The 22,669-nt window shown below is 48.8% G+C and overlaps 1 protein-coding gene across 2 annotated transcripts in view; it reads left to right on the top strand.

Moving 5' to 3' along the window:
- Positions 1-22,669, top strand: part of MAP2K6 (mitogen-activated protein kinase kinase 6) — a 39,794-nt gene that overhangs the window by 5,121 nt on the left and 12,004 nt on the right. The window contains exons 1-4 of one of the 2 annotated variants that reach the window (XM_086623968.1): positions 17,138-17,153; positions 17,934-18,000; positions 18,921-18,969; positions 21,253-21,366. In XM_086623968.1, the coding sequence (XP_086480094.1) occupies positions 17,138-17,153; positions 17,934-18,000; positions 18,921-18,969; positions 21,253-21,366 (246 nt within the window). Of the gene's footprint in view, positions 1-17,137; positions 17,154-17,933; positions 18,001-18,920; positions 18,970-21,252; positions 21,367-22,669 lie in introns of those variants that run through there. The other variant, XM_086623967.1, reaches the window with a different exon arrangement.

Below are 22,669 nucleotides of genomic sequence, written 5' to 3'. Positions count from 1 at the left end.
GAAGCCTGAGACTCTCGCTTGTAGGGCTTTCTTTTGCCTCAAAGCCAAAATTAAAGCTATCCTTCCTTTTAAGCTAGAAATTCCAAACACCCAGTTGATGTTTCAGAGGGTTCATCCCACCATGAAAGTCTCTGGGGTGCTAAAGCACTTCTGAGTCATCTTTACTTTGGAGATGTTGCAAACAGATGCTGACCGTCCTTTATGGAAGCTCCAAAAAGCTACTCATGCATCTTGGTCTGCTGGTGCTAACAAAGCTTTGGCTGAACATCGCTCGGGATTTGCATCCTGTTGTCAAGTAGGGGCCTGGATTTGTACGAGCAGCATCCAACCGCAGCAGCTACTCAGGCTCCTTTCCCCCTCAAAGTCACCATAGGAGCAATGGCCATGGCTTGTGAGGCTGCTGCAAAAAGCTGAGCGAAGCCCATGGAGCATTGTACGAATAGCCAGAGGGAGCAGCCTTTGCAGCTGAGATAGTTTCTTATTTCTAAGAAAGATTGCAGAGAGAGAAAGCATTTATTTTTTTTTTTCCCCTCCTGTTTGAACAGGAAAACTTCACTGAGCAAAGCTGATCCAGTTTCTTGCTGTTGCTGTTTTGTTAGCCTACTTAGCTTGCAATTTTATAATCGAGGCTAGATTTTTCCCTAGCCTGCACCCAAGCAGATGAAAAATCATTACGAGATCTGAAGCCTAAGTGGCATCCACTCTTACTGCATGGAAATACAAAAAAAAAAAAAAAGGCAGTAGAAGTTGCAGATGAGATGCCAAAGATAAGGCAGCAATAGAAAGTCAGTACAGGAGTCAGCGCTGTGCTGTGTCTGCAGGAAGAGGCCTTTAATGAAGGCTGAATCAGCAGAGGCTTGGTAGCTGCTTTTGAAGGAGAATCATGTTCTAAACAAAAATATGTAATTGCACTCAACGAAACAGTGCTTATCAGTGCCAAATGGCCTCAGAGCATCAGCTGGCTGTTCTTCCATGGAAGTCCCAGGCAACGTGCTTTTGTGCTTGTTTTCGTCCTGCAGCGAGGTCTGATCCTGAAGTCCCTCGTTCTCAGCAGGGCTTATTTGACACTCGAGCAACAAGTTGTGTTATAAAAATTACCGCTTCACACCACGTTGTCATTCCTGTTAAGAATGTTTCTTGCTTCTCCAGTAGTTGGAGGTCAGATATAGAAAATGAGTCAAAGAAGTCTTTTGTCGTTCCGACAACGCCAAAGTTATGGAAGTCCCCATCTGGCAAAGACAAACCTTCCCAGGGTACTAGCATCAGAAAGAGGAGGAGAGGGAAAATTTTAAAGGGGAACCCAGCATTGATTACTGGGCTTCTTTCCCTGGACTTGCTCCATTGTATCTGCTCTCCTCATCTCTCAGCATCTCCCAACTCATGGACAGGAGCCCGCTGGACTTGCACGCTCACGCAAGTACCTGCATGTAGGAGGTGAAGCATTCACTTAAAAAAAAAAAAACAAAAAACATGAGGCACATGAGATGAGAAGGTCCTTTTGGCACCAGCTCTGCGTGGAGGGTTTGTGCAGCGCCTGGCACTGCCCTTGGCACCAGCTCCTTGTTCCTGGGGCACTTCTCCAGCGCTGGCAGCTGGCACCCATTTAGAGGCACACTTTCCAGCTTTGGTTTCAACACAGCCCTTTCTTCCTGGGGCTGCTTTCATGGCTTGCAATTAGGGTCTCCAGTCGTGCAAAAGTATGAAGAAATAAAACCCGAATTTGATTTTGAAAGGACTGGAATTGATTTCTTCTTTCAAACAGCTGCTGCTGTGGCCTTTTAAAAAGGAACTGTCAGCCTGTGATCACAGCATTTATGCCTGCTACTGCCTAGGGATTAAAGCACAGGTATGTGACATTTATTGTAGTTTTATTCGAGGAGTGAAACACCTGTAGGAGCTGAGCACAGCTGCCTCCCTTCTTCCAGTTAGGTGCATCATGAAGGCACAGGCAGGGACTTTACGTGCTATCATCAAAATGCCAAAACCCCCTTTGGGCAAAGCTACATCCCAAGTAGATTTGTTTAAGCACTGAGCCTCAGCACTTAGAAAAACACCTGAGCAGAAGCACAAGCCACAGCACAGGGCTTTTGGCAGCACTCATGGGTCCCTGAAGGTGCAATGGGTCACCCCAGTCCTTGCACAAGGGCAGGATCTGGCCAGCTGGGACTGTGCTGTTAATGATGTGTAGACAGAGATCTCAGCTTGATTTCCAAATACCCCCTCTCACATTTTGGAGCCAGCAACAGGACAGGGAAGTTGCAACAGTTCTCATCCAAAGCTTGGACACCACTTAAGTTTTGGACATGGAGATGTAGACTTAACCTGCAGTCTGCTCTTGCAGGTTTGCTTCTCCAAATTGAAAGATGCTGATGGTTAATGCAGAAGCTCACTCCCAAGCAGACCTCAGTACTTAACTGTACTAATTAAATGTTTTCAAAAACCACAAGATTGACCTTCACTGCATGCCCACAGATTTTTCTCTCATTTAACAAGCATGGGGTTGACAGAGTAGCCTATTAAAGGAGAAGAAAGGCAATGCTCTAGATACTGTTGTTTTTCAACCTATTCCAAAGCATTTTATTCTTTTTAACTGTAAGAGATGGAAACCATAATCCCCTAATAACCTGCCAGGAGAAACCAGGCTGGAGACAAGGAGTGCTTGGCTCAAACAAAGCACAAAGTCTGATAAAATAGTGAACATACTTAAAACTGAAGTTTACACAGATGTCTATGCAATAAGCCATGACAGCCACTATATATACAGGTACTTCTGTAACCAGAGAGCCCTTCTATGTGGCATAGAGTTGTCCTTTGGGAGATACCTGCTAGAAAAAAAATAAAGGCAATTAACATAGACTCTTGACTTCCTTACCTTTCCTAAGGACACCAGTAATTTGCTCATTGCTGGTAAAACTTGGAACATCTCTACGGAGAACTTGAATTCCTGCCAAGGAATGGGTTTTACAAATTAACTAAAAGACCAGATCAGTGTGGTGCTCTGCGTGAAAGGACATCGCAAACCAGCCCCCCGACAGAGCAGCATCTGAACTGGAGGGAGAGCCCAAAATAGTCCCCAGCAGCTGGGGAGGGTGACACAGAGGCTGTGTTTGGAGATGATCAGTAGTAAGTTGCTTTCTGGAGACAAGAAAGACTGAATGCACAGCAGGCACCTTTTTGGCAGGGAGAAGGACCCCTGGGCTTGCCCCTCGCCAGGTCTTTGCATGGTGACAGCATGAGGACGTGCCTTTGCTCGCAGCCACCTGTGCTGGGCAGCACAGCAAGCTCCCACCTAGCACGACTTCAGTTTCATTCATGTCATTAAGCAGCTTCCTTTATAGCTAAGCATGCAATTTTTTTTTTCCTTCTTTTCTCTTCCCCTCAAAAACATTTGGTACTTCCCCTGCAAAAAAAAAAAAAAAATCAGAAGCTTTATGTCTGAGAAGAGGCTGGAACAGCTTCCTGCAACAGGAGAGCATTCCTCCTCTCCCTCTTCCTGCGTGGACCTCAGAACAATGCCAGTGCTTCCAGCAGCAACCAGCATTCACGTTCCCTGGTAGCACACACATTCAGGGCCCATCCTGTGCAAGCATCTTCCCAGCCAGCACCTCCTGCATGAGGGGGGAGGCTCTTTTTGCAGGAGCTTGCTTTAAAAAGGCATTGCCGCAGCTGAAACGCAAGGAGCAATCTGGGAGATTGAATCAGAGCCGATTCAGAGCAGCTGTAGCCAAGCAGGGCCCTCATTTGGACGAGTGGGGTCTGAAGAAGTTTTTTTTTCCCCTTCAAAGAGAAGCTAAATAGGATTTATTTTTTTTTTCCGCGCTCTGATCTTGAAGCTGCTTGTGCATGTGCTGAACTTGGAGCATAGGAGTCCTTGTGCAGCAGTCAGTGGGACTGAATGTGCTTGGGGTTGAGCACACGCAGAAGAATTTACAAGGTTGGGGGATGTATTTTGTCCTGGTTGCTAAGTAGGATGGACATCATGGGTCTGCGTTGATGATTTATGCTACCCTGCTCTCTCTGGGTTTCTTTTTTCCCATTTCTGCTTATCTGTTCTTGCAATTTAGAAAGCAGTATCGTGTTTGCGAGCGTGTATGAAAAAACTGAAAGTGCAGCCATGAACCTCATACAGGGAGTTCTGTGGAGGCTTTGATGGGAAGGCTTATAAAGGGAGTTTTGTATTTACAGCTCCTGATTTAGGGGCTGGGTGGAGAGATGTAACCTGACGGAGTCTGATCCATGTGGACATGTGTGGATAGAAAAAAATCTGCCCAGTTGTGTCAGGGATACTTTACTGCCGAAAAAAAGGGCAAGACTTGCTGTCTTCTGCCCCAGTACTGTGCCATAATGTGTTTCTTCAGCGTGTTTTCCAAACTGAAATAAAATTGAGTGATAAAAACTGGGGAAGGGCTTTTGTTCTTTACATACCGCTTGCTTTACTTTGTTATGTGGCTGCAAGCGAGAGTGTGCTTTTAGCAGGTGTCTGGAAGGAGAGCTGGAAAAGTTCATGTTCTCTGACCTCTGGCTAAAATCTGTTTGAATTCCAAAGAGCTTCCCTGAAAGCCCCAAGAGCCGCCTTGCGTCCTACAGACCTCCGTGTGTGTGGCTTTGAGCTTCTGAGGCTTCTCAACATGCAAAGATACGTTGCTGAAGTGCTTTCAGGACTGAGACTTTATGTTCGTGGTGGGACAGACTTGCTGCTGCTGTAGCAGTTGTGGAGCAGCTCCGGTTCTCGCCCGTCGCTGCTGGGGATGGTTTCGTGGAGCAGCTCCTGTTATTGCTGACGGTGCAAACTGGGTGCACTTATTGTCCTGGAGCCTCTCGTCCTGCACTGGTGTTGGGGCAGTGCCCAGAGTTGCAGCGCTGGAGACCTGGGTGGGAGCCGGGGCTCCGACGGGAGGACGTGGGTTTGGCTTTCCTGCGGTTGCCCTTGGCTTCTGGCTGTGAATAGGGTTCCTGTCTGTTTTTAAAGTAGGACCTACAGATTTGCTGGGAGGCGGTGCCAGCAGAGGGAGCATGAGTTAGTTCCTCCCATCTGTGCTGTCCCGAACTGTCAAATACCATCTTTAATAATGATGGTACAAAAATAAGCAAATAAGCTCATAAAGGAAAAAAAGAATAGCAAAAGAGAGCTGTCTGATGGAGTAGCACAAAGGCAGGTTGGTCAAAGTCTTGACCGTGTTGAAAAATTAATCACAATATTTGGCTGAACTTTTATGAAAGTTCCCCATGAAAAAATGTTAAACAAAGGAGCAGCTCCTCTCCTTCCACCCCCATGCCGTGGGTGCTGTGGCGTGCTCCTAGTGCAGGAAAACCTCTGGGTGAGATTGCCACCAGATTTCTCATCAACTCATCCGTTTGGCCCGAGCCGCGAGTGAAGGACAGAGCGTGAGCAGCGTATCGCTGGGAGGAAAATTAGACGTTGATTTGAAATTCTTCCGAGCGTTATTTGCACCACAGAAGAGGAAAGAGGTCCTCAAATTATCTTCAATTCACCACTTTTCATTGAAACAAACAGTTGCCAGCTGCCAAGCAGAACAGCACAAGTTGGGGACTGAAAAGTGTATTTCAGTCTAGAGGTGTCTCGTACCATTTTGGCGCTATTCATTAAATCTTTTCAACTCAGAGGTGCTGTTTTCCTCCGAGGAGCACAGAGGATGGTAGACCACATGGATGAACACAGCCCTCCTGGTCGTCAGGGACCTTCTGCAGAGGGCAAGGACACTCACTAAGGAAATGGCTTGTGGCCTTGTTCCTCTATTTCCATGGATATTCCCATTTGACTGTAAAAGTTAGTAACTCTCAGAAGGACAAAATCGATGGACAGCTTTCTGTGGAACGTAAATGGCCCATCTTGTCCTAAGGTGGCTTTACTCTTGGGCAGAAAATTATAAATGTGAGTTCTGTACGCAGCGCATCAGGTGAAGAAGATGTAGTTTGAATGTCCAACGTTGACAATTTGCTGAACAAATTAAATCTGTGCTTGGTAAAATGAGACCGCTGCGGCTGCCTGCAGCGCCCGCTCTCAGAAATAAACCCAGAGCTCAGATTTCCCTGTGGTATTGATTAGATTTTGTTCTGTCCTGCTGCGAGGGTGATGACCCCAAGACGGGAACCCCGCAGATAAGATGAGATCCCGCTCTGGGATCTGCAGAGAACTGGGACCGTGTTAACGCGTGGGGAGCAGCGGTTCCGAGCGGAAGGACAAATAACGGGGTGTGTGTCCCTGGGGACAGTGACACCCCAAAGGGCTGGTTCCTGAGCTCCCTGGGGGAGTCCTTCCTGGCCCATCACACCCTCCTCATTTAGCAGAGTCCTCCTCTTCCCATGTTTAAGCCTCCTGGCCCATTTTCGGCTGAACAAGCCCCAGTGCGTGCCCACATGGCTTTGCCAGCGGATGCTATGGGGCAGCATCTCGGGCACGGGGAAGCAACGAGGAGGAAGCTACAGCCTGGCTGGCAGCACTGCTGGCAGAGGGACTTCTGGCAGTGCCCGTGTGCGGGTTGTCCCTTTTGGGGGGTACGGCTGAGAACTGGGCTGAATCCTGCAGCTGGGTGCGCAGGGACAGGTGCTGCAGCCGTTGCAGAGGCTCCGACAACAGTCTGGCAGAGCTTTTGGGTACCTGTTCCTGCTCAGCCTGGCACTTCATACAGCCTCACAGGAGCGTGTGCTCGCAGTAAGCACGTGCTTTAATGTAGGCACTGTCAAGACATGAGAACCTTCATAGCTGCAGCCACGAGCCCAAACCGGGCTTTTGAGTCTGCAACACAGCAGAAATCAGCAAGCGGGTGGGAATGTCACCTTCGTTTTCCAAAGCAATTTGCATTTCCCCGGGCTGGCAGCACATCTGACAGCTCCAAGAGGCCCTGGCTCGGAAAGTGCCGTGCCAGTGCTGCCGGGGCGGCTGCTCCTCGCCCGCTCTGCCAGGTGCACGGACTCATCACCCCTCCGTGTCCGGGCAGCCGGGGCAGATGCAGGAGCACATCTGTTTTTTGGGGGGGAAATGAAGCTGTGCTGCAGGGTCTTCACTCCATTAGCAATTCTTCATTAAAAAACCCTTGCAGAACCCTCCAGGAGAAGGAGGGTTTTAAAAAAAAAAAACATTTAAAAAAACAAAATTGAAACTGGAGGAAGAACTTGAGCAAAAAGTCTGTCTGCTTGGAAGGGCATCCTGATTGCTTCCCTGCAGCCAGCCCTGAGAAAGTTGGTTTTTGAGGCTCTGCAGAGCAGTAGGGAAAGGAGGAGGTGGATGCTCCTTTCCTGTGTCGAGTTTTGCAGGGAGCGATGGGTTTGGGAAGTGCAGAAGTGTTTGTAGCTGGGCTGGGGCTGGTGGATTTAAGGCAAATCCTGCTCCCACTGTGGCTGAGGCAGGCAGGGCGCCTGCTCTTGTGCTGAGCATAGGATTCGTGCTGCTGCCTGCCAGGTACTCGTATGGGAAGTTGGTCAGAGCCCCGTTGCTGTGTGTGGTCACTCACTGTGGCATTTCCAGGTGAAATCTCGGGGGATAAGGGGAAGTGAAAATAGCGAGTCGAGTAGCGGCAGCGATGCCCGGCTCGTGTTGGCCGTGGGAGCTTCAGCCCCTCATCCACGGAGGGAGCACAGACTGGCACGTTAGAGCCTGCCTGTCCCTTGGGATGCTTTTTAGGGTGCTGGGGCTGCACTGAGGAGCGGAGCCCACCCTGCCTTCCGTGCGAGGGGCAGAGCCGGGGTGGGGAGCACGAAGCTTGGCCGAAAGGCTCGGGTAGGTCTTGCACGCCGCGGTGCATGAGTGTTGGAAAAGCCCTTCACCCTTCTGCTCTGCTCCTGCTGCCTGTGGGTGCAGGAGGTGTCCGTCCTCCTGCCCACGCATCCCCCCCGGGCACGGGCAGCAGCCCACCTCCTCCGGTGTCGCCGGCAGGTACACTTTGGTAGGGGGAGAATAGAAGTAAAGGTAGCAGCAATGAAAGCAGCGCGTCCTCCAAATCCTCCTGCACAAAAGCCCTTTTGTTCCCCGGGTGAATTCCAAGAGCTTTTCTCCAGTTTTGATTCCAGCAAACTCCTACTGCAAGCAGGGCTGGAAAACAAAGCAGCGACTAAACCAAAAGTCTCCCATAAAAAATCCCCACGAGGGCTGGAGACTCTTGACAAACAGCCTCCCCAGCCTGCGATTCCTGTGGATTTCCTAATTGGAGATAAGCAGCAGAGAAAACAGGCTCTGGGATGGGGAGGCAGCGAAGGCAGCGGACCTGGGCAGAGGGAAAATACGGGCTTGATTTATGGTGTACTGGTGACGGGAGGGACGGGTGCCCAGCCCCTCGCCTGCCCAGGACTCCGCTGCTGGGATTTCTCGTGGGAACGGGGGCGAGGGGAAAGGGTCCCAGTGGCCTCCGTTGCTCCATGGGGGCCTCTGCCACCGTTGTGTCTTCCCAGAGTGACAGGAGGACGCGGCTGCCCAAATGCCGGAGGCACAGGAGCCACACGAGGGATGTGACCCGCCCCAGCGACCCTGAGGGGCACAAAACAAAGTCCTTTTTGGCATCGCTTTGACCCCAGTAAGGTGTCCCCGAGATTTTGGCTTTTGCAGCCTCATGTCAGGCAGCTGCGAGTGATTTGCAGGGTTTGAAGGCATTTGAGACGGCGCGATGGGAGGAGTGGAAGTCATTTTTCTCCATGTGTGATGAGAAAGGCTTGGGTGCACTCGTGAAGTTAAGTTGATGGGTGGAAAAATAGTTAGGCAAAGCAAGGCGAGAAGAAGGAAGAGGTTTTGGTCCCTATGGGATTTCCATCAGACTATTGGAGATGGGGTGTGCAGAGGCAAACCATCAACCTTTGCTTTTTTTGTTTTTATGCGTGTGCCTCCACAACCGTCTCTGGAGAATCCATTGTGTCCAGAACATCAAGGCACAGATGGCTCCAGCCTGGGCGTGGACTGGTGTCTCCTTGCAGCTAAAGGGTGTCATGGGAGTCTCACAAGGCTGGTGGGGTTTGATGCTGCTCTCCCATCCTTGGCTTGAACCACCTCAATGGGTTTGGATTAACGCTCTCAGGTGCCAAGGGGAACGGAACGGTGGTGTGAGCCTGGGCTGCTTTGTGCCCATCCTTTGGCAACTGCCAACATCCTCACCCACAAAAGTCTTTTGCTTTGGTGGATGTGAGTCAGAGCCCAAAGCAGCAGAGGTGGTTTTGTCTTAATTCATTATCGCAGCACACCTGCGCGCGGGGCCGAGAGGGGACACGCACACAAACAAGGCTTGCGCAACCGCGGGAGCTGGACTCGATGATCCTTGTGGGTCCCTTCCAAGCTGAGATATTCTGTGATCCCATGATTAATTTTCCTGTGGCTGTGGATGGGCTTGTTAGAGCTGAAACTGGAGTGTGCGCATCCCACTGCCCAGTCCCTTCCATTCACCACCTCCTCCCATCTTTATCCCGTGGGTCACGAGGCAGCACCTATCCCTCACGGAGCATCTCCCAGCTGGGGTGAATCAGCAGAGAACTGGACATTTCCACTTTGCTGGGAGATCCCAGCACCGAGGAGGAGGGTGCTGATCCCTGGAGAGCTGAGCAGGGGCAGGGCTGGGGCTGGGGGGGTCAGCTCGGGGCACCAGAGCCCCAGCCTGGGTGGAATTCCCTTCCTGACAGCAGACTCTCCCAGCTCCGCTGCGTCCAGTGCCGTTCTTGCTCGGTGGTGTTGCCACCGTTTGCACAGAGGTGCAGCTGTTTGGGAGAAGCCGTGCCCTTACCCCCAGGCCATCGAAGTTCGAGCAGCTGGATGCACACACCGGGTGAGTTCAGCCAAAGTGTTGCAACAGGACTTTTAATATTAAAGTCTCTTGTGGCCTATGCTGAAAGCCATAGGCAGGCAAAACCCTCGTATCTACCATCTCCCACTGACATTAGCACCTAAAGTACGATGAATTTAGGGCTGTTTTGCATTGCATCCCTATTCTAAAGAAAAGCTGGCTAATCTAGAGGCTGCCTCGGCAGTGCAGGGCGTCGGGGGAGGACTCTGTCTTGCTTTGTCACATCTCTACATACCAGTGTGGTCCTGCCACCAGCTCAACAGGAACGTGATGGTGGCCCCACGCTTTACCTAGTTCCCTTGCTGAGATTGGGAGAAAAGATGTTTGTTGTCACCTCCCTGTTTCCTCTGTTAGCATAAGAAGGGAGCATGTGGCTGCTCTTTGTTGGTCTGTGAGTGTGAAAATGGGCACTGAAGGCCCCATTTCCTCTCTCATGTTGGTGATTCTGCAAGCAGACACTGAGCGGGGTGCAGGGAGCACATTGGGGCAGAGCCCAGCTGGGAAGTGAAGTCCAAGGTCTTGGCAATGTAAGGTCCAAGCCAGTGTTGGAGCCCATGAAACAGCTCAGCGAGGTGGCATCAGCTTCCATGGGACGTGAAAGATCGTCCTAAACCGTCATACCTTCTCCTGTCCAGCTATATTGTGTTATCCCCTCCATCAGAGAGCTAGTCTTCATCTCAAAACTGACGTTGGGTGTTGGTGTCCCACAAAACCTGCTGCAGGGTTGCTCCAGCACATGATTGCCCCAGCGCTCCCTGCAAGCTCCTTCAGACTAGAGCTGCAGGAGGGCTCCGTTTGCTTGCGTGAGGGATTACAGGAGGGTTCAGAATTGGCCAAAAGCTGTATCAGCTCCCTGCTCCCTTCCCAGCATCCCTGCAGCCCTGAGTTCAGCTCATGTCTTAGCGCAGGATCTCATGTCTAATCTCTATCAAAAGTGTCTCTTCCGTTTCATGCTCAGAAGGTCTTAACCCTTAGAGGTGCAGGCTTATCAGAGTGACGAGCAGACTCCTGTAACTAAAATGTGCAGATAGATAAGAAGAAATCACATCCCTCTGGGTTCTGTATTGACACGAACAAACACAGCAGCCTGCAGCCCTTTTGCAGGATGCGTTAAGAGGAAAATGGGCAGAGTAAGAGAGATTAGCCTGAATCAGGAAATTACCTTCAAAATTGAATTACTGAAATACAGAGCTTCTTGAAAGGCAGGCAAATAGGTTCTGATATTTGCACAGTTTGGTGACTTTTCTGTATGTTTCTGCACCGCGGGATCCAGAGATTAGTCTGCTGGAGCCCTTATTGCAAAGCTTTCTGCTTCGCCTTCTTCCAGCGTTTTGTTCCTGTGCTGTTCAGAGCTGCGCCACCGAACCGTCTCCTGCTGGAGGCCAATCTTGAGGCGGGCACGAAGGACTGACCTTGTGATTTTCCCTTGCAGCAAAGCTGAAGATCGTTGTCTCCGTTGTGTTTGTGCAAACGCGGCTCGTTCTCGCGGCCCTGGGACGCGAATAACCCCGGCGTGATCCGAGCAGCCCTTGCACAACCTCTGCTCCGCGGTTCCGTCGGCGCCCCTCCGGCGCTCCTTGCAAAAGCTCTGCTCTTTTGGTTTGGGGCCTCTCCTACTCCGGGTTCGTTATGGGGTGCAGGGTTGAGTCAGAGGAGCGAGCTGAGCCCCGCGACAGAGAAACCCCGGGGCATGGCCGCCAGCAAATTGCGTTTCCAGCAGGGTAGTGTGGGTGCTAATGGTATCGGCAAGTTTGGGATCGACCGGTATGTGGTCACAGGGTGAACTGTGCCCAGGCTGTGGCATGTCGTGCTGTTGGGGTTGCCCCATCCCTAGAGGCGTTCAAGGCCAGGTTGGGTGAAGCTTTGAACAATCTGATCTAGTGGAAGGTGTCCCTGCCCATGGCAGAGGGGTTGGAACTGGATAATCTTTAAGGTCCCTTCCAACCCAAACCATTCTGTGATTCTATGATTCCATGATTCCATGATTCTTATATTCAGGAGCCTTGGGAATTAAAATGGAAGGTGAATGCAGCATCATCTGCTCATGCGTTGTGCCAACAGTTCAAGGTTTTCTGCTCTGCAGGTTTCCAGATGTTGGTTTTCCAGATGGAGATGCAGGGTGTTTCTGTCTCTGTATTTTCATTGCTTAGACTAACTTTGGGAAAAGAGAGTGTCCAGCTCTGGTCTGTGGCTCGGAGGTCATCTCCTCTTTGCCAAAGCAGATTTGGTTGCACTTGGGGGGGGGTGTTGGCCGGTGAAGTCTCTGGGAGGTGTCTTTAGGAGCACGTTCCCCCGCTCTTTGCGGTGTGTCTCAGCCATCAGTCAGTGCCAGAAAGGAGAGGCAGAGGGAAAGAGCAAGGAGAAGAGACTCAAGCACTCCATTTAGCCTGCTGGCATTTCCAGCTTTGGTCTGAAATGAGATTTACTTATATATTTATTTTTGGAGAAGTGCACCAAGAGGAGGAGGGGAGGGCTAGGAGTTCAGAGGAAGTTAGGGCTGTCTCGTGGTGTCTCGGCACCTGGCGCAGTGTTTCAGATGTATCCTGATTCCAGTACGTGTTGGCAAAATCCATCACAGTCACAGAAGTGCTCTTGCCTTTCCTGTGTCCTGTCCCAAAATGTGGTTCCTGGAGTGGGGACAGGAAGAAAAGCTTCAGTTCTGGAGACATGAAGGTGTGAGTTGTGGCATGCACAGGACGCAGTGATGGGGCTGGCAGCAGTGATGGTGTGCTCGGACCTGGATGTGCCAATGGCCACCAAATATGCTAGAGGTGATCATCTAGAGGTGATCATCTCAACCTGTGAGATGATCTTTAATACTTGTTTAAAAAATATTTCCCCCCTTCTTTGGTCATCCTATGTGAAACCGAAGCTAAACATGAGGTTGCTGCATCATCTACAGCAAGTTAGTTGCTCCAGGGGACCCTGCTCTGCCCTGGGTGCCATGAGCAGCTTTGAGATATCTTAGTGTTTCTATGCTTGGGTCCAGGTGTGTTAATGGGTGAAGTTCTTTGAGGTTTGGATATTTCCACCTGGCCTGCAAGGCTTGAACTTCTCTTTGACAGCATCAAATCTACCATTGCTTGCTGAAGTACGGTCTGGAACTGGGCTATGGGTAAGAGATGCCCTTTGCAGTTGAAGACCAGGTCTTTGCATGAAGAACTGTCTCCTGCTGGGCATTTCCAGGGCATCTGGGACAAAAAAAAAGCATTTCCATTTTGCCCTCATTGTAGGGGTGAGGGTTTTGCTTACGCAGTTGAGTACAGCTGATGGGGGAAAAGCAGATCATTTGCCTTTCAGAACCTTTCAAGAAACCAGACAAAAAATCCTTAGGAAAGACGGGAATAGTAAATGAGCCACTTTTATCTCTTAAAAAAATAGGAGACAGAGGCATTTCCCGCCTGTGAAATTTTACCAGCAAATTATATGCTCCAGAGTGTTATTTGAAAGAAAGTGTTGCTACACGGCTATTGAACACAGCTTTAATAATAAATTGTGGTGAAGATAGAACTGGTTAATATCCTTTGAAGGAAATCGGAGCTTTTTGTGGCGAGGAACCATTTACTTTGGATTATATCGTAAAAAGTTTTTGTCTGCAATGAAAAGTCTGGAGGCTGGGATTTTCCTTCAGAAGTAGAAGTTTATTTTCTGTTACAGCCTATGCGGGTAGTGAATTCCTCTGTCTTCCCTCGCTTTGTTATTCTCTGTTATGCTTCCTACCCTTCTGCTGTGAAACTTTGAAGTTTCCTTGCTCAATATTGATATTTAACGCTGCCCTAATTGGAAGGGGCCAGCAACATTAATCTCCTTGCACGCTCTGTCAGTGCTGGTGGGAAGAGGTTAACAAGCCCAGTGGAAGTTCTGCCTTTCTCCTCTCCCTCAGGAATTGAGTTTAAGACCTTCACAGGGAAGTATTTAATGTGTTTTCATTAAGTCAGGTTTTCGTTTTCCTATTACAGTTTCACTTTCAGACCTCACTTGGTTCTCAGCATTGACTTTCGTGGGCTGCTCTAGGTGATGCTGGTGCAGAAGGGTGGGTGCCCACGCAGGGTGGGTAGGTGGGCACAGGAGGGTGCAGGGACACGGTGGTGTTGCAGCTGACTGCTTACATTGCTGCTGCCCTGGTCGATGCTCTTGCTGAGAAAGCGCTGAGGGTTTTTTAAAAGTGGCAACTTCTCTAGCACCAGTCAGTTCAATATTTACTGTGAGTATTTGCTTTGCTAAAAGAAAGTAGATTTAAGCTTGTGCTTAATGTTCCAGATACCCTGGATGTTTAGTGGAATCAAAACTTGATGCTGGAGACATCTCTCTGCATCGCTCCAAACCAGTCTGGTTTTTTTCCCCTCAATTATTCTTCAAAACTGACTTTTGAGTCAAGTGGAAGTCTCCATGTGGAAAATCGCAGGGAGAGCTCTCAAATGAGCTTTAGCTTGGAGGCACAGAGACCAGAAAGCCACTGATGGTTGTTGACACAGAATACTCATGACTCTTTGGATGCTGGGGAGTAGATGTACAGTCCCATCTGCTGACCAACCAGGACTGGGAACCTTCTGCAGAAGGAACCACGTTTAGATTTCATACCTTATATGATGGCTCAGTGGGGCTTTCCTTACTGCAAATCCCAAGGAGTTGCAGTGAACCCCCAGCTCTGATGCTCAGGCCCTGGCTGATTTGTGGCTCAGGACTGAGCTTTGTGATGTTATTTTGGTGTCTGAGACGCTCGGGGCTTCTGCACAGCTTGAACGTGGATGCCTGATGTCTGCCATGGGTTGCTTTTGTGCTTCAACCTGCCTCTGAGTTGGAGATTTCTTTATTTAGTCACCTGTTTTTAGCAGATTTGCAATCTCCAGAAGCTCAGTTTCTCGGTCAGATAGGACTGAAATTGGCCAGTAGGTCTGAACTTGCCACAAGGGACACGGACTGTCAGATACACACAGGTGGTGATTTTCTTCAGGAAACAAAGCTAAAAATAATAATGATTCATAAAAACACTATGGAAAATACTGGTTTTCTGGTGAATGGAACAGGTAACATCCAATTTTGTGTGTTATTAAGCTGCCTCCACATTTTGAGCTCCTGTACAGATGACTTTCTCTGCAAACTGCAATTTAAGACAGTGTCGTCTTTCAAAGCCGGTGCCTGCTGTGGTAAACTGGGAGATTTTATTTTGACAGCGAGATGCTTGCTTGGGAGTTATTATTGAAGAGAACTGATCTTGGGACTTCCAATTATTTTTTTTCCTTAAAAAAAAAAAAAAAAAGCTCTCTAAGCATCAAGTGTTTGCCTTTGAGGAGAAACTCTTTCAAGCATGTGTGACCTGGACCCTTGTTTTTTGGAGCAGCTGTGGACCCTCAGCCCAGCCTCCCCCGTGCAGCCGGGTGCCGGGGAGCTGGGCAAGGGGGGGACCCCGGTTCCCGCACCCCGCTGCACCCTGCCAGAGTGGCAGCTTTTATTAAACAGACTTTTATTAAACAGACTTTCATTAAACACCCCCGCGGTGAGCCGTGGTGCGGGGGGAACCGCGTTCCCCCTCCGCACCGCGAGCTGATCCCGCGGGAGCCGTTGGTGCTGCAGGTGCGAGTCCCGGCCGCAGCAATTCCCGTTTGCAATCCCTTCTCCTGGTGCCGTGGTGAAATCCCTGTTTTCTTCTTGCTGCTGTTGTTGCTTTCTTCTTTCTTGAAAAGAAAACCCCAAAGAACGTTAAACTGTGTCTGTGTCTTGGCAACTCGGCTGGGCGAACAGATTGTGCTTCAAAAAAATGGCAAAGTTTCAAAATATTGTATTCTGTGAAGAAGAGACAAGGAAAATAAACTCCCCAAAGTGCAGATTTTATTTCACCAGAAGGCGGAAGGCTTTTAATATTTATTTGGGTTTGGCATTTTGCTACCTAGTTCTTCTGCTGACACCACTTGTGAACCGTGATAAGATTAAATGCTGCACAACCTGTTCTGGTTCACGTTCAAGTTCGGTTAATTGCCAGTAGGTCCCATTTTCACCTTCCCAGAGCTGCCTGAAAGCAGGTTCCTGAGGTTCAGGTACAGCACGTGGGATTGTGCAAGCAAATCCACAAAGGAAAAAAAAAAAAAGAAAAAGGAAAGAACAAAGCAAATTTGTGCTTGTTTCTCTTTTGATTTTGGTTGTTGTGTGAATGTCGTTGCAGCAGTGTGGATGGATGGTTGATGTGTGGAATATGCCAAGGGATGGCTGGTGAGTGGTAAGAAGAAGAGGTCAGCTCTAGTGCTGAGGAGGCAGTTCCTGCTTCCATGGGCAAACAGCGAATTTGCTTGATTTCCACGTGCAAAATAAGGATGAAGATACTGCTTTCCTTGTGCCCATGGTTGTCTTGTTTGCTGGAACCGCAAGAGGATGCAGGCAGGCTTTCGGAGGCGGAGAGGTCACTGGGATGGCAGACTTAGAAAATGCCAGAGAAAGAGGGTTTTGTTTGCCTGCACTGCAAGACCTGTGTTTTTGAGATTCCTTTTTTAGCTAGAACATGACAACACCAAGAACACTGTTACCCATTTAGCATCCTGTTGGATCCGATGTGCGCTTGGCGTAGCTTGGGCAAGAAATGGTATCTAGAGCATCTTGCACAGCAGGACTCGCTCCTCAGTTGTGCCTTCTGGAGACCTTTGGAGTACAACTAAGAAAATGAGAGGGAAAAGGGTGAAAGAACAGCTCTGCTAACTGTAGAAATTCCTCCACTTGTTTTTAAAATGATTTTTACTTCCTTACAGGCCAGCTTTTACCTCTTGGGAAAACTGAGAGCTGTTCTTCATGCTTCTGAGTGACCTTGCTTCTTTTATTTTGCCTTTTCTGTGTTAGACTGGAAGCTCCTTGGAGCAGAGAATTGGCTGCTTTTTTTTTTTTTTTTCCTTTTGTAAATTTGCAGCTCTGTTGATTTCTAGTACCGATAGCGAAGTGTGCACAGTGGTTTCCGATAAATTATTTTCCCACAAAGTATCAACTGGGTTGTCGCAGCCTGTGCCATCCTGGAATGACTCTTTGCCAAAAGGAGCGAGCACAATCCTGTCTTTTGGAGCAGATAATATGAAAAAAAAAAAAAAAAAGAAAAAGATTGGCAATCTGGATTGCCTAATTGCTTAAAAAAGGTGATTTTTGATTCTGGGTGCCTGCACTTTGATCTAGCACCCCTCTGGCTCTGGGATGTCTGTGACATGAGATTGTGTCAAGAGGAAAAACAAACTCAAACGTGTATAGGTAAAGTTTGAAAGTGTTGGGAATAGAGAGTAAAACTCATGCTTAAAAGAAAGGCAGCAGTTGATACAAATTGTTAGGTTAAAAATGTTTAACGCCTAAATTAGATGCTTGTGCCGTTTTTGGGGACCAGGGATTTTATGACACAACCAAACGGCCAGATATTTACTTTGGGGTTTTGGTGACATGACTTATGTTTTCAGGTTATTTTATCTGGGAATTCAAAACCCCGTGCTGAAATGTGGCTGTATATGTTTAGTCATAAAAAGGTTCTTGTATTTCTCTGGTCTGCCTGGCTGTCGTGTCTGCCGGCTTGGACCCCCTTTACAGGAGAGCCTGCATTTGGACTGCTTCAGAGCTTGAGCTTCATCCAGCTCAGAAAAGCTTGGCTGGTCAGTGTGAACAGAAACAAATGGCTTTGAAGCCTGCAAACCTAATTCTGCTTTATTTTTGCTGGGTTTGCACAACTTTAATGACCAAGAAACAGAAACGTCCGTTTAAACAGAATCAGAATCTCATTCCTGGGCTTTCAGATTCAATTTTTAAAAGATTTTTAATCCTCCCAGGTTTCTAAGTTATGTATCTGGAGTGGTTTAAAATCAAAGAAACGTTTTAAGGGATCCTAGGTGGGTAGGGCTGACGAAGGAGAAATACCTTTCACTTTGCATTTTCCCATGGCCCGCCTTTGCCAGAGCCCTTGCCTGTTTTCTGTACCAAGTTGGCAGCCAGACCTTGCAGGTCTAAATGAAGCGTTACTGAACAAAAGCACTTTATGTTTTGAACTCTGTGCCTTGAGTCTACACCACCAGCCTGGCCAGGCATTTATGTTAAATAAGGTCAACAAATATAGACAAGCTGTGTTTTGCAAATTAAACCAAAACAAAACAATGAAATAAAATGCCTTTCTTTAATTCTGCCCCTTTTTTTGCTTCGCAGGCAAGAAGAGAAACCCTGGGCTGAAAATTCCTAAAGAAGCATTTGAGCAACCACAGACAAGCTCCACGTAAGTCTGCAAACACTAAGGGAGAATAAAAAGCAAACCACGAACCCCAGCTGCCTTCCAGCCGTCGCTGGCGCCTGCGCTGCCGTGGCCACGGGCCGGTGGCCGGTCATGGCCAGCACCCAGGGCTCATGCTCCCAGCTCTGGGATAACGGGGACCCTTCACAAGGAACGGTGGCAGAACACCTCAGTTAATTTGGGCACCGTTAGGGAGGATAATAACTTCACAGCCCTTATTTCTCTTGTAGCCCCAGGTACAACCAGAGGGTCTCAGCCCATCACCCTCTGCCCACCACTGCCCATAAGACATGTCATGTGCTGCTTAATGATGTGCCCAGGAACAGGAAAAACAGGATGGGCCCCTCATTTTAATCGATGTGGCACTTGTGACACCCAGTTTGAGTAACATGCATTTGGCCAAGGTGTAAAAATGCGTCCCCTTCCCTACGTACTTGGCCTTGCAGAAGAAAACCCTGTGTTTTCAAGGCAACTTGTGCAACTCCAGCCTGCTTGGCTTGCTTTACCTCCTTGAGGATTGACTTTTATTAGCCAGTTAACCTGTGCCGGGTGACTTAGATAATCATTTACAGTGGTTTTAGACCTTTATGCCTGTTGCATCCATTTTTCATACAGGCTGGCAGAGATTTGGTGCTCACCAACTGGCTTGCCTTTCGCAGTGAACCTCTCTGGGTTCCTGCACGGGCAAGTTGGATATGAGAAAGGCCAATTCCAGCAGCTTCTTTCCTGACCCCTTTTTGGGTGACTTGGTGGATCTCGGCTGTATCTGTTGCTCCTGCAAAGCCAGGAGATGGGTTGGGCTGTGAGGGGACGGCCCGGGGGACCAGGGGGCTTGTGTTTACTCACTGGGGGAAAACCGACCTTCCTAAGGAACATTTCACATCTTTCCCTTTTCTCTCCTGCAGGCCACCCAGAGATCTAGACTCCAAAGCCTGCATCTCTATTGGCGAGGAGGTAAGACTAGGAGTTATGGTGAGGAGAAGACCTCTGGGGACAGGTGACCATCCTGAGCTGGCCACTGCCCAGGCCATCCTGGGCTGCTCATGGGATTGCTTGATTCCAGCCAAAAAAAAGGATAGATTAATAAACACTAGCTATTTAAAAATCGTAGCCCGTTTTGCATGAAATGGGAGGAGGTGGCTGGATGAATAAAAGCTGGGAAGAGCCAGCCTGGGAGCTTGTGTGAGCCCTGGCAGTCACCTGCAGCCTTAGAGCCAGCCATCGTCTGGTGTTTGTGCTTCTCCAGCAAGAGACCGATGGGACCGATGGCCCCAGGGCCAGCTGCAGTGTGACCTGCTGGTTGTCACCACTCTCATGAACTTGCCCGCAAACGCTCAGCCTTTGCATCCCATGACACCTGGGTTCTCTTCATGTTTTCCACCTTGGAAATTCCATCCTTGCCTCGATACAGTGCAGCTAATCCCCTGGAAATAACCATTATAAAACAAGGGGATTGCTAACAGCGGATTTTACTCTCCTTTGCAGTTCCTTTGCTCATTTAAAGAGTTCATCCAAAGTGTTTCCCTTCATTAATATTGAAGGCCATCTCATCAGGAGTCTAACTCAGGCTAGATCTTCCTGTCCAGGAAGCAAATCCTTCCGACAGCATGGAAACCAGTCCATCTGATGTGCTAAAAAAAATAGCAGGGAAAAAAACAAAACTGAGGACAGCTGTTTCGATAGGAGAAAATGGCACAGCAGCATTCCTAAAAGCACTTTAAAGCTGGGCAATAGATTTATTAGGTGCAAAAGATAGGTCTTGGTGTTAACGAGTTAATTTATGGAGTGAAATGCTAATCCAATAGTGGTTTATAGTGCCTATCTTTGGATGCTTTTCTTTCATTTTGGATTTTGTATTTTCCCTGGTGTGGAACAGGGGCTGGAAGGTGGAAAGAGTGTGAGATGCCTCTGGAGCAAAATGGTGCAGCATCGAGGCAGAGAAAATGCCTGCTGCTAGAGCAAGCGCCTGCTCCAAGAAAATCATCTCTCCCCTGCGGTCCCAGGGATGAGGAAAAGCTCAAGTGCTCCAAAAAGGCTCCAAGCACGGAGGCAGAGAGCCCGTGTTGGACGGTGCAAAGAGGAACGCACTTGTAAAACCCAGAGCTCAGTCCTTTTTGCAGACAGAGATATGTGGCTATCTCGGAGGGGCTGACATGCCATGGCTTGTGTTTCCCATAGATCTGCTTGTCCAGCCAAGGTCCTTCAGGATGTGCTCCCTCCTCCAGCAGCCTTTCTCCGCTCACCCCGATCCCTAAGGAAAGCCACTCTCCCTTTAAACTTTGCTGCTAAATTTAAGAGTGGCCTTGAGAAAATCAAAGTGCTGTTCTGGAGAGGGTGGTGGTGAACAGTAGGAGCAGTGTTGGGCAGTCAGAGATGCTTACAGCTCCACCGTGACACAAAAACCTCAGTCAGGGCTCCTTTTGCCGGCGACGTAGCTGCGAGCGCGCGACCGGGAGCCCGAAGGCACAGTAACGCAGTGTGCGGGCACTGCGCCCCGTGGCATCCCCAGCCAGCACGTTTCAGGCTGCAGGGTTGTTTTTTCTTTAATTTTTTTTTCCTGCCGTGCCGGCAAAAAGCGGTGTGGGATTATGCGCTGTGAATCAGTTCGTTATAACCCGCGTCTTTCTGTAGGATGGTTGACTGATGTGGCTGCGCAAACAGAATGGCTGGTTTTAGTTGCAAAGGCGTGTTTTAAACACCCAAAAATAATAATAAGCAGGATATAGAGCTGCTGCACAATGTCATGGTAGAAAGGAGAAGGGCAGGTTAGAATGCAGGGCTCCAAACAAAGTCATCCTCTGTGCAAGGGCAGGAGAAAAGAGCTCTCGAATGCTAGACAAAATAAATCCTCCGTGGTTTCAAAATGGGGCACACTCAGCTGGTACTTGGCCCATCTACAGATTTGGAGGAATAAGCTTTTACAGGCCTTAAAAAAAAAAAAAAAGAGATATTTCCATGATTGTTTGTGGGAGGAGGAGGACAGAAGGAAAAAAAAAAAAGGCTGAAGACAATTCCTAGGGGAGAAGCTCCGTGGCGTTTTCCATCCCAGCCCTCAGAGGATGGAGAAGCTGAAGGTGCTGGTGGCTAAAGGTAGCTGGGAGAGACACAGGTATGGGTGGCCGGGGGGGAGCATCCCACCGGAGGATCGGTGCTTCCTGCGCCCACCCTGCTGGGGATGCTGGTGGTGCTGGCTCCCCGCGGCCACCCTCATGCTGATGGCCTTTTTCCCCCCTGCAGAACTTTGAGGTGAAAGCTGATGACCTGGAGCCCATCTCCGAGCTGGGACGAGGTGCGTACGGGGTGGTGGAGAAGATGCGGCACATGCCAAGCGGGCAGATCATGGCTGTGAAGGTAGGGTGAATCTCCTGGGGTGCCTTCTGTCTGTATCCCTGTGTCTGGACACCCTCTCCTTCGTGCACATCTCTAGTCTCGCTTGTTCTGATGCCTGCCTTTACTGGGATTGGCTTCTTTCCTTATGAAATCCTCTTTCTACGCAAGGAGAAAGAATGCTGGGGTAATTTTGGCCATTTAACCAAGAAAAGGGGAGTGGTTTGTAAGTATGATGCTCAACGTGTTTCCAGCGTTGCGCGTACAAACATATCATTCCCCTATGTCTGCAAAATTCCTGTTTTCACTAGGATTTCAAAAGCTATTTGCCATCATTTTAAAAATATGCTTTTTTTTTTTCTAGTGTAGATATACTCTCAGATTCAGGGCTCTGCACACTAATTGTAATTGTAAAGAACAGTGTGCTGTAAATTTAATTGCATAAGATAATTTTCTTCAGCTAGGACTTTTTTAGTCGCTTTGAAACAGGAAATTTTTGCTGGGTTTTTCATGTTTTGTCTGCTACAGTGGGATCTTGATTCAGGACAGGCTTGTAGATACTCATATAAAAAGTTTTCTAACACCAGTTTAGACTCATAAGCTTGCAGCTTAAGGAAATAGTCATGGGAAAGTCTGTATTTTGGGAAGGACCAATTTTTGCTGGGCTGAATTTTAGCTCAAGTTTCCTTTCAAAATAAAGAAAAAAGCAAGAAAAGGTGCAGAGCTGGAAGCTATGAGCAAACTGAAGGAAAATTCTTAGCTCCTCAGTTGTGGACAGACTTTGCTGTGGATGCTGGGATGTGTCTCGAGGCCTCCATGCTCTTGCATTTGGTCTTCTTGTTTGCTCTGGTGTTCACTAACCTGCAAGAGACCTCTCTGAGTGTGGTGGAAGAGCTGAAGAGGGGATGGCAGGAACATTCAGGCTATTATTTGCATCTGCAATACTGAACAGCTTAGTTCTGTAATATTAATGACCTCGAGTGGCTTTGGCCAAGGAGCCTGGAATATGTGTGTGACCTCTGTTGGACTGTGTCATGCCCCTTTGTGGTCCTTCCCAGCTGCAGGTCTCCAGGTATTTCGCATAAATGACATCTCTTCCCTGGGAGGCTGGGAAATGTCCATTTTCCAAAGCCACAGGGAGCACATGGGCTCTGGCTGCAGGGCTGGACCCCTCTCTTGTGACACAGATCTGCTAATGTACATAGGTGTCCACTGCAGCTCCAAAAGTCACAGCTTTTCACCAGCCTAAAATTTTATTTCCTACTCCCTTCTCCTCTCCCAAGCCAGAGTGACTTCTGGCTGTTGCAAAAAGAGTGGTGTTTGCAGG

Source organism: Tauraco erythrolophus, chromosome 20 (assembly GCF_009769465.1).
Source record: "Tauraco erythrolophus isolate bTauEry1 chromosome 20, bTauEry1.pri, whole genome shotgun sequence".
Taxonomy (NCBI): domain Eukaryota; kingdom Metazoa; phylum Chordata; class Aves; order Musophagiformes; family Musophagidae; genus Tauraco; species Tauraco erythrolophus.
The sequence above is the reverse complement of the archived record's forward strand: the minus strand, read 5'-3'. Positions and strand labels throughout refer to the sequence as shown.